Source organism: Tribolium castaneum, chromosome 1, assembly GCF_031307605.1.
Source record: "Tribolium castaneum strain GA2 chromosome 1, icTriCast1.1, whole genome shotgun sequence".
Classification (NCBI taxonomy): domain Eukaryota; kingdom Metazoa; phylum Arthropoda; class Insecta; order Coleoptera; family Tenebrionidae; genus Tribolium; species Tribolium castaneum.
Window position 1 is genome coordinate 7,314,821 of NC_087394.1, and position 11,020 is coordinate 7,325,840.

The window sequence follows — 11,020 nt, forward strand, 5'->3', positions numbered from 1 at the left end:
AAAACTTTAGGCACGTTTTTAAACAAATTTTTCAATATCTTTTGTCAGATGTCGCTAAAACAGACCGAGAAATCACTTTAATAACATTATTTTTCTCTTTTTTAAAGTTTTAGCAAAGTGTTAGGTGAAAGTGCAACAATTTTTTTTAACTTTTTGGTAAAAAAAAACAACAATTTATCGACTAAAAATTATTTTCATTCCGAAAAGTTTTGCTAAAAACCAGCAAGTTTTGTTTGACTACATTTATTTATCGAAAATAAGCCAATAAACCGCCAAATCAAGTCAAAAGTGCGGTGTTATTTTTGTTTTTTTAAAACTGTCGGACCGTTTTTTAACAAAATTTTCGAATTTTTTGTTAGATTTCGCAAAGATAGACTGAGAAATCACTTAAATAACATGTTTTTTATATTTTTTTGAACGTCTTAGTATAGTCTTTGATGTAAAAGCAACACTTTTTTTAATTTTTTGCCCAAAGAAAATGCCAAGAATTAACCGACTTTAACCAAACACTATTTTGTTTGCGAAAAATTTTGGTAAAAACTAGTAACTTTTGTTTACCTGCATTTGTTTATCGAAAGTAATCCAAAAAGCACCAAATAGAGTACAAAAGTGTGGTATTATTTTTATCCTTTAAAATTTATAGCTCGTTTTCTATCTAAATTCTCGAGTTTTTTGTTAAATTTCCGCTAAAATAGAACGAAAAATCACCAAACTTGACGAAAATCACATTACTTTTGTCTTTTTTTAGCGTTTTAGTATATTTTTCATGTAAAAATGCAATTACTTTTTACATATTGTGAAAACCAAGCCAATTAAAACTCCGCATTTGGGTTATTTTAGCAATTTTTGAGAATCTGAGTACACTTTTGGGGCAAGATTTGGCTAAATTTTCGACTTTTTTGACAGATTTTATTAAAACAACCGAAAAATCACCAAAGTCAATAAAAACATCATTAATTTTCTCTTTTTAGAAAGCCATTTAGTATTTTCTTTTAGGATTATTTTCAGCTAGAAACACAATTAACTTCTTTTTTATCTTTTTAAAACTTTAGGCACGTCTGTGAGCTAAATTCTACAGTTTTTTGGCAAAAATCGCTAAAAAAACATTGTGTTTCTTTATTTAACGTTTCACTATATTTTTAGGTAAAACCCAACTAATTCCTTAAATTTTTAATTGGTCAAAAACAAGCCAAATTTGATCAAAAATTGTGTATTTCTGCACCTTTCGAGAATCTAAGCCCATTTTTTAGGTGAAAACCAACTTTTTCTTTCAATTTTAGTTCGAAAGGTTTAAATAAAGGGATAAATATTTTGTAAACGGCTAAAATTCGGGCTGATAAAAAGTCTCTTAAAATTAAATAAAAGACCTTTATATTAAAATGAAAAGAATGAAGGTGAATGTGTTGATTTTTTTTATTATTTTTATGGAGCAGGACATGATAGATTATGGCAGTATGTAAAATTTCAAATAAATATCTTTATAAGAAGTAACAATAATTCTAATGTTGGGTTTAGGCGGCACACCCTGTATAACTAAAATAGCGTGACCAATGTTTTAAATATGTCAAATTTTTACAGTTTAAGCTCAATTGTGATGTACCATTTATTACAATTCCTATTATCTTGTATATCAACTTGTAAGGAATTTCCTTTGAATAAAATAAAAAACATATATTAAATTGTTTATTATTTGTTTAAACTTTGGCACAACTGTTTTACTTGAATATTTGTCAAAATCGATAGTTAGTTGTTTTCTAGCCTCAAGAACTAGAGACGGATCCAAGCAAAATGCCTTTAATCTATTTTGCAAATCTTCAAGGTCTGCATATAAACAATCCGGAGGATATATTTCCGGATAAACTAACAAATTTGGCGCAAGAGGATAACAGCCACAATAAACAGCTTCCAACCTAAAATACGCTAATAAGAAAAATTTTAATCCAAAAAAAAGTCTTACAAAGCAACACCAAAAAATTCATGTTTGGCTGTGGAAACAACAACATGAGCCGAAGCCAAAATATTGTAATAATCAGATTTAGACTGCACATAACCAAAATTTTCAATTTCCTCCTTCATAACTAATTTAATCGTGGTAAAAATCGGAGGAATATCTGTAAAATTTTCCCCCAAGATAGATAATTTAAACGGAATTTTTTCCTCCTTTAGTTTCATTAACACGCTGAAAAAATCTTCAGGGCCTTTATCAAACTCCCACCGGTGAGGCCAAACAATATGTAATACGTTTGTTTGTAATACTTTGTCGAGTTGAGAGATGTGACAAAAATCCATCGGAAAATACAAAACCTGACATTTGCTTTCAATTTTCTGTTTCAAGTCTTTGGGCCTCCGATCGGGTAAAAGTTTTGTGATTTTATTAATGTTTTCCAGAAATGAGGTCTGATTAAAGTAGGAGTTGAACAAAACAACATCTGCGGCTATGCTGAAATAGTTCACCTATTTAACGTGTTTAGAAAATACAAATTCCCACTAGAACAATGTGTTTACAGCACGACCAGAGTTAGGTACAATATTTTATTCAAAATAAATAAATATTTTTTTGTAGTGATTTGGCGCCGAAACGCACAAAGCGCCCTCATCTTTACGCTGCCGTACTATTTTTTTGGGTTCAGAAAATCCTGCAATTTTGTGTCGTTCCGTCTCCTAAGATATAGTTCTCCGTAGTCAAAACTTAAATTTTAATTTTTAAATATGAAAAAAATGCTAAAACATTTAATCTTAGATTTGAGGTTTTTATGAATTTTTAAAATGAATTAACCAGAACAAAACTAACGGCTGTTTGTCTTTGATAGTTTATAAACAAAACTATCGACTGTGTTATCTATACCTAAAAGTTATGAGTACAAAAAACAATTACCATGTAACTATTTGATTGTATGAGTACTGGACGTCCCTTTCTTTGATATCTCTAACTGGATAAATTAACTGATTTTCGTGAAAATAGACAATTTTCTTCAGAGGCTGTAAATCAGGTCTGAGACCTAATAATTCAGCTAAATTTAATACTGAACTACAAAACAGTATTTTTTCTGAGGTAACAGGTGGTATAAACTCAAGTAGACTTAAAGCACCACAACGTGCACGCCAGTGCCATTTCTTTGCAGGCAAAGTAATAACTCCGTAATCTGTTAAACCTACACAAATTATTTTTGCTAAAAACTTGACGGTAGCACTTACTTTCCGCAAACGTATCTATTAGTGCTTTATGGGAGCCCCCATAAAACGGCTCAATAAACAGAACTTTGGGACATTGGGTAACATTCATTTCTTGCTGTGAATTTTTTTTGATTTGTATTTTTAGGTTATGTTTGTACCCCAGGTCTAGGGAAATTTTGTTTTTTCACCAGTTGGCAAGTCACATTTGTCACTTGTCAAATTAATTACAGCTGTAAAAAGTTCATAGTTGAGTGATATTTTTATTTAGATGTGTTTTTGTGGAAATTATTTACTAAATCTGTTTATGTAGTTCAGTGAATCAGACTATGACCGGTTTTATAACATTTACACCTTTACACGTATGCGTATAAGAAAAAATTGGCATCTTAGACATCACAAGTTGATATGTTTTAACACCAAAATCGTACAAAATGGCACTGTTTTTTAACATTATTGTAATAGCATTGTGTTGTGGCTCGTGTTTGGGGCGAATACACAAATTAGACATCACAGTAAGTTGATTGATAAACATTGATCCTCGTGTAACTCTTGCTAATTTAAGAATGATGCACGAAAGTACATTGCGTTAAGCACATTTGGGTTTTACCAAGGCGGGGTCCTGGATGTTCAGCTGAAAAATTTCAGAGCTTCGCCTGAAAATGATTCAGCAGTGGTAGGTCCTTGTAGGTGTAACAGTGATACTTATTTCAAATCAGTTTGGATTTAGTTTAGACCGTACAATAAACGATGCAATGAACCCGTACCTAGGTAGTCACCAAGAACATTGTATTTTGCAAGAGCCTGTTAACACTGCGAGCGACGTGGCCATAATTTACTTTATCCTCGATCTTAAAAGCAAAAAGTGAGTAATCTTGAATTTTTCAGTTGCTTTACGATACTTTGTAGACTTAAAATTAAATGTGAGGACCAACAACTTGTACATATTTACAAAAATAAGAATGAGGTTCCCTCTGTGTTATCAGCACATCGACAAAAACGGCAAGACGTGTCTGACCACTGCAGTAACTTAGACTTTGACATAACTGCAGAAGTTATTAGAGGACGGACTTACTACAATGCTAGTGTAAGTAATGGTTTATCAAAGTTCAAGGCGTAGTTGTTTTTGATAATATTACAAGCCTAGTGATTAACATCAATAAGCCAATCATAAATATGACTAATAAGAAAGGCAACTTTCTCATTATTTTTTTTTCGAGTAATATGTTTTTTGCAATTTATTGATTGTCGACCATTTGAATTTAAAATTGTTTTCTCAGATTAAAATTATCGCGGTTGTTGGCGGTTACGCACGCTTGTATGTTTGGTTGCCTAAATCACATCTTTTTTATTTCTGTTCGGGATCATTGGGACTGGTTTAATGATTGTTTAAAACACTTTAAACATGTTTTTGGGGGTTGGGGTTACGAGATTGGTACACGGATTCACAAAATAACAACCAATTTGAACGTTTTAATTTTAATTTTCAAAATGGCGACCCACGCTTGGGTCAAATTAAAAAAAAATCATAGGGTATAAAATACCACTCGAACTTTAATTTAATTGCTTGGAAATCGGTTTTGGGACATTTTTTTTCGAATTGGAGTATTTTATGAAAGGAAAAACTGACCTGGTATTGGAGAAAGGAAAACAAGCAGGATTGGGCAACAGGAGGCTGTGGTATCGGACTAAATCTTGTTGTGTTCATTTCTGGGCACTAATTAATATCAGGGTCTTTTGTCCAACACAATCATTAGACGCGAAAGGGGATAATTTAAGAAAAAACACAAAAACAAAGCGCATGACAAAACCGACGCCGACCGAACGCGACTAACATGGCTGCTCAGTGTGTGGCAGTGCTGCCAACCTTTGCCCCAATAGTTCCCAAAACTTGATTTAAAAAGTACAAAGCTAATTTTTTTAATGTTTTTACTCATTTACTTTATTTTACAAAGCATTTACCAAATTTTTCGTAAACATGTACTTGTTTTGAGCAAGAGATCGAGATCCAGAATCATAAAACGTGGACAATTTGACACATTTGAATCACTTGTTAAAATTCAAAAAAATTACTTTGAATTAAAAAAAAATGATAGGAACTTGGCAAAACGATTATGTATTTTGTTAATTAAAGTTATTTGATGTTGTTGACTGTTGTTAAATATTTCTGTCTATTTTATAAAAATACTTTTTTGTTAAGGCAGGATATTTTGAGGGCTTTGTTCAGGTACTGGAGATCCCTCACTGATATTTTTTTTAGTTTATAATTAATTACCCTATCTTTACATGACTATTTACACGTGATATATAGCCTGAAAAAGATTATTTGTTTTGAAATCCTGCTTTCAAATATCCAAATGATTTAATTAAATACAAAGTGCGTTTATTTCAAAATCTGATTTCGCTAATTTTGTAAACAGTTTCTGAATTCTAAAGTGAATACATGTAGTAGTTTAGTATAAAATTCAGAATGTGACTTTTTATCTAAAAATGCCTTTTTTAAATTCTTGTCTTTATCTGTAAGTGCAAAAAATTAAGGGCGATGCTTTTCCAGTGTACAGTCAGGCGTGTAAAATGCAAAGAATTTTGCATTTAATTAGATATCGCTAATTTGATGCGTAACATAATTATTTTGTTTGGTATACTTCTGGTTAATAGATAATAATAATCATAATTTGTTAACGGTATTTAGTCTTTACAAATAAATAAATAAATACACAAATAAATAAAACATGACATTGGAGAAAATTTACATCAAATTCGGTTGTTGATAGGTATAATTATTGTAGTGTTAAACACATTTTGATTGTAAGACAGTGCAAAAAAAATCTCTTAGAATCACTTACAGAGCATGATGGGAATAATCCATAATTTTAATTATTGTTGCAATGAGAAATATTAAATAAAGGAGCATTTCTGGAAAAAAGTCTGATTATACAATAGTGCTAAAAATTTTTGATACCTACGTAATCCGCGTCTAACAAGTACCAAAAAGTTGTTTTCTTTTAAAAGTTTTACTTTTATAGATCTATTGACTAGTTTTAAAACTATCGCATCCGATAGATTTTGACACGCTGATTACAATCGTAACAATTTTGTACGTAATCGGCATCTAACAAGTGCGAAGGTTTAATGTAAAACTAAAAATATTCACTTTATTTTAACAAAGGAAGCCAGTTTTTGCGTTACCTTCGTAATCGGCATTGAATTACCAAGTTAATGCCAAAATTCAAATTTACAAAATTTAAGACACGTTTGTTTTTCTCGCAAAGAGTTACCGCAAATATAAAAAAATCAATGAAACTATCGTATCCAATAAGTTTTCACGCGCCGAGTACAATGAATCTAGATTCTTCCACTACAGTAAAACCTCCGTTAATGGACATTTCCGAATAACGGACACCTCTTCACAACGGACCCTCTGTATAGCAGACAAGGCCAAATAAAATCATACAAATTTACCTCTTACAACGGACAGACCGAAAGTGTGGTAGTGGTGCAAAGAACGAACATTTATTTCAAGGACCTTGTAGAAATGGATCAAAAATTCTTACCAAAAATCCAGAATTAAATATCGGTACAAATTAAATGCACAGTAATTTATCTAAACGACAAGTATTTTTGATCAGTAAAAATAATAAATGCACAGTAAAAATAGTAAATGCACAGTAAAAATAATAAATGCACAGTAAAAAATAGCATCTCAAAACTAGAGAGTGTAGAATTCCGCATTTCCCCAACCTTTCAGCTAGTGTTTATTATTTAAATTGTACAAACTGAAACTAAATACTGTGCATATACGATTATTTTGCTGGGCAAATTTTAATAAAATACTGTGCGTGGTTTACTTGTCATTTAAATTTTTTTACTGTGAAAAAATGAATTAAATACTGATCATTTATTATTTTAACTGTGCAAAAATTAATTAAATACTGATTATTTATTATTTTTTCCTGATCATAATCGAACTTATTACTCATCGCTTTATTACTACCCATTAAATATCGAAGAGTGTATGATTTATTTAAAAAAAACGTGGCAAAAAGATTGATGAAGACGATTGTGATAATAATATTTTTTTATAATAATAATAATTTATTTTATTTCTATCAATTTATACAGATGTAGTAACAAAATTGATACGAAAAACGTCAGTATTATACACAGAAATAACAATAACATAAAAACAATTTTAAGACATAAGTCAAAAAACCTGTCTATTATAGAATTCATTTAAAGTATATGGTTCGAGATCCAAAATGTAGTCAAATATTTTCTTTTTAAATAAATTTAAATTGCAAGGTGTGCGTAGATGCACAGGTAAACTATTGTATAGTTTTATTCCTGCATAATGAGAATTTTTTTCCGTCAGCGTGAGTTTGTGTCTTGGATACTGTAAGTCTACTTTGCGAGTGTTGTACTTATGGTCGTTAGTGACATTAAATAGTAGATTCTGTTTAAAGAAAAATAAAAGTAATCTATAAATGTATTAACCAGTTACTGTCAAGAAGTTATTGCTTTTAAAGATGTTCCTACAAGTTTCATTATATTTTAAGTTAAACATAGTTCTCATGACTTGTTTTTGAGCAACAAATACTTTTGACATCTTTCCACTTTGCCCCCAAAATATTATACCGTAGCTTAGTAATGATTGATAATTTGCGAAGTATATTATTCTTGGTTGTTCAATGTTAATGTATTTTTTTAAAACACGTATTGTAAAATGTACTGAGTTTAATTTTTTTAATAAATTATCTATATGATTAGTCCAGCTTAACTTATGGTCAATGCATATTCCCAGAAAATTAGTTTTCTCTATTAATTCAATTTCTTTAGATGATATTACAATTTTATTCGGTTTCTCTGTATTCTTGTGATTACATGTTGCAAACTGAATGCCGTAGGTTTTTTCAAAATTAAACACTAATTTATTTTCTTCAGTCCAGTTTATTACCTTATTCATGCATATCTTTGCTTCTTTCATTGTATCTGTCATATTTTCACCCGAAATTAAGATGTTTGTGTCATCAGCAAAGTTAACTGCACTATTGTTGTCTGAGGCTGTTAAAATGTTTAGGTCGTTTATATAAATTACGAAAAATAAAGGCCCTAGTATACTACCTTGAGGTACACCTTGTTTAATTAGAAGTTTATTTGATGTATATCCAGTACTGTTTTTTGTTATTGTGACCTGCTGATACCTATTATTAAGTCAACTTTAACATAATTCCTCTTATGCCATATTTCTTTAATTTACTTATTAGTATGTTATGATCTAGGCAATCGAAGGCTTTGGAGAAATCTAAGAAAAGAGAATGATAAAGAGAAAACTTGCCTTAGAACCACAATAAACTCATGCTTTCTGAATATTTTTTAAAAAACTTTTAAAAAATAGCTGAAATTATTTGTCATGTAAAAAAATATTATAAAAAATCTGTTAATTTCCATTTTTGATAATTTTATTTTGAATATTACGATATACCTAAAAATAAAAATCCCCGAATCTTACAGACAACAACATGGTCAAAAAATTGAAAGAATTAAATACAATTAAAGCCATACGAAACATATTTTAAATTTGAATATAGTATTTAGTGGGCAGTTTACGAAATGATGCTTAAAATTATTCATTTAAAATTGCCCACCTCTCATAAGCGGACACCTCTCTACAACGGACCATCCGCCCGAGATTTTACTACACCTCCGTAATCGGCTGTTAAAAATAACCAAATTCAAATTTACAAAAAGATCGCTGCATAACTATTAAATATTAAAAACACAATCTTAATACTTATTTTAAACAACTAGGCTTCGTTTTTTTAATTTTTTTAGTGTAAATGTTAACGAAAATATTTTTACAGTTCACTCTGTACGTTGCATCAGTGAACGAAGAAGGACTGTACAACTTATACTTCCACAGCTGTCCGAACTACCAACCCGGAACCGAAGTCTCTGTCGACTTCACAATCGAAATAGTCGAGCAAAACATGAGCAGCTTTCTGTCCGCTGGCGAAATGCCACTCCCAGCCTTATACTCAATGATGGCAATTTTGTTCCTCCTCTCCGGCATGTTTTGGGTGTTTTTGTTGCGCCAATCCCGTCACATTGTCTTTAAAATCCACTACATGATGGCAGTCCTTGTTTTCCTCAAAGCAATTTCCCTAGCTTTCCACGGGGTTAACTACCACTACATTGAACGTCTCGGTGTGCATTTGGCCACCTGGGCTGTACTTTTCTACGTGGCGCATTTGTTAAAAGGCGCGCTACTTTTCATAGTTTTGGTGTTAATTGGCACAGGTTGGACTTTTATCAAACATGTGCTGGCTCCGCGTGATAAGCGGCTTTTTATGGCCGTTATCCCGCTCCAGGTTTTGGCAAATGTGGCTGAAATTATCCTGGAGGAGAGTGAGGAAGGGGCTCGGGAACACGTCGCCTGGAGGAATGTTTTTATTTTGGTGGATTTGTTGTGCTGTGGTTGTATTTTATTTCCGGTGGTTTGGTCGATTCGTCATTTGCAAGAAGCGTCTCAGACTGATGGGAAAGCAGCAATGAATTTAAGGAAGTTGAAACTGTTCAAACATTTTTATTTGATGATCGTTTGTTACATTTATTCCACTCGGATGATTGTCTATCTGCTTAAAATAACAGTGCCGTTTCAATACGGCTGGTTGGATGAAATGTTTAGGGAAATGGCAACGTATGTCTTTTTTGTCCTAACTGCTTACAAGTTCCGACCAGCGGCTCATAATCCATATTTTGCGCTGAGTGACGACGAAGATGACGATGAAATGGACAAAGTGTAAGTTTTTATTTTAGGAAAAAATTCAGTTAATGTGTTCACATTTTTTAGACTTACTGAGTCAGGAGCGACTGAAGGCTTAAGTAGAGTTAATTCCCGCGTTACCAAAGTGCCACTACACTCCACTTTGACCGAAGTGACAGAAGAAGAAAAAGACGCATTGTTGGGACAACCAGAAAGTAGCCACGAGTACGATTAAGAGGGATTACAAGAGCTTGATTAATTTTCTTTGTCCTACTGTGATAGTGTTTCAGCTTGTCATTTTTACGCACTTCATTAGATGCTGGAGCCAAATGATGCATTTCTTATTTATTCCTCTATTATCCTAGATGTAACTAACTTAATAAATTTGAAAATTGTTATAAGTTCCGTGTTTTTGCTTCAACCTTGATCAAATCAGTTATTAGAATGTGGACGACCCTGAGGGAGCACAAAGACCGAAATTTTAATAATATATTTTTTAGAGCGATTGTAGATAAAAATTATCATAAATCAAATATCTTCAAATTTAATTTACGTTCTCGAAGGAAGAGAAATTGTGTTTACACGTAAATATTGTCGTTGATTTAAGGAAAGTTAATTGACAATGTACTGCGGAACTGTTAACCTTTCTTATCTTGAATAAATTGTTGTGAGACTTTGTGTACAACAATACATCACCTCTTGGTATTTGTGGAAGATGTTTATTTCATTCTCTCTTCCTCCTTTCAACAAGACGGTAAGTAATTGTTATTAACATTCGCAAGTTGCCAAATTCGTTGTTAAACTCATCTCTTTGTAAACATAAACAATGAATTTGAATTTTTATTTTTAGATATTGTCACTATCACTGATTTTACTATATCGTGTTGTTTATTTTTATTGAAGGTTTATATCTAACTGGCGGTCTGCGAATTATTTATGTTTTAATATAATTTTTTTTCGCATTTCAGACATTCTTTGCCGAAAACTAAGTAATTCAAATTTCGAACGATTTAAATTTTTTTTTCACATTTCAGACATTCTTTGCCAAAAACTAAAAATTTAACAATTGTTTTTTGTGCCATAAAG

The 11,020-nt window shown here is 31.5% G+C and overlaps 2 protein-coding genes across 3 annotated transcripts; one reads left to right on the forward strand and one right to left on the reverse strand.

The window, feature by feature from the left end:
* Window positions 1–1,630: 1,630 nt before the first annotated feature.
* LOC656674 (uncharacterized protein) lies at window positions 1,631–3,326 on the reverse strand. 2 transcript variants are annotated; one of them, XM_008193175.3, is made up of 4 exons: window positions 3,196–3,326; window positions 2,876–3,152; window positions 1,958–2,440; window positions 1,631–1,910 (listed from the first exon to the last, which is right to left on the reverse strand). In XM_008193175.3, the coding sequence occupies exons 1-4, from the start codon at window positions 3,281–3,283 to the stop codon at window positions 1,631–1,633; spliced, it is 1,128 nt and encodes a 375-aa protein (XP_008191397.1). In that variant the 5' UTR covers window positions 3,284–3,326. The 2 variants fall into 2 exon arrangements, with proteins under 2 accessions (XP_008191397.1, XP_015834050.1); XM_015978564.2 differs by having other exon boundaries at window positions 2,876–3,143; window positions 3,196–3,311.
* A 219-nt stretch (window positions 3,327–3,545) lies between these two features.
* On the forward strand, window positions 3,546–10,335 carry LOC656588 (uncharacterized protein). Its single transcript, XM_963109.4, has 6 exons — window positions 3,546–3,686; window positions 3,737–3,847; window positions 3,891–4,036; window positions 4,081–4,258; window positions 9,033–9,970; window positions 10,022–10,335. Exons 1-6 carry the CDS (start codon window positions 3,606–3,608, stop codon window positions 10,167–10,169), a joined length of 1,602 nt encoding a protein of 533 aa, XP_968202.1. The 5' UTR covers window positions 3,546–3,605; the 3' UTR covers window positions 10,170–10,335.
* The last annotated feature ends 685 nt before the right edge of the window (window positions 10,336–11,020 follow it).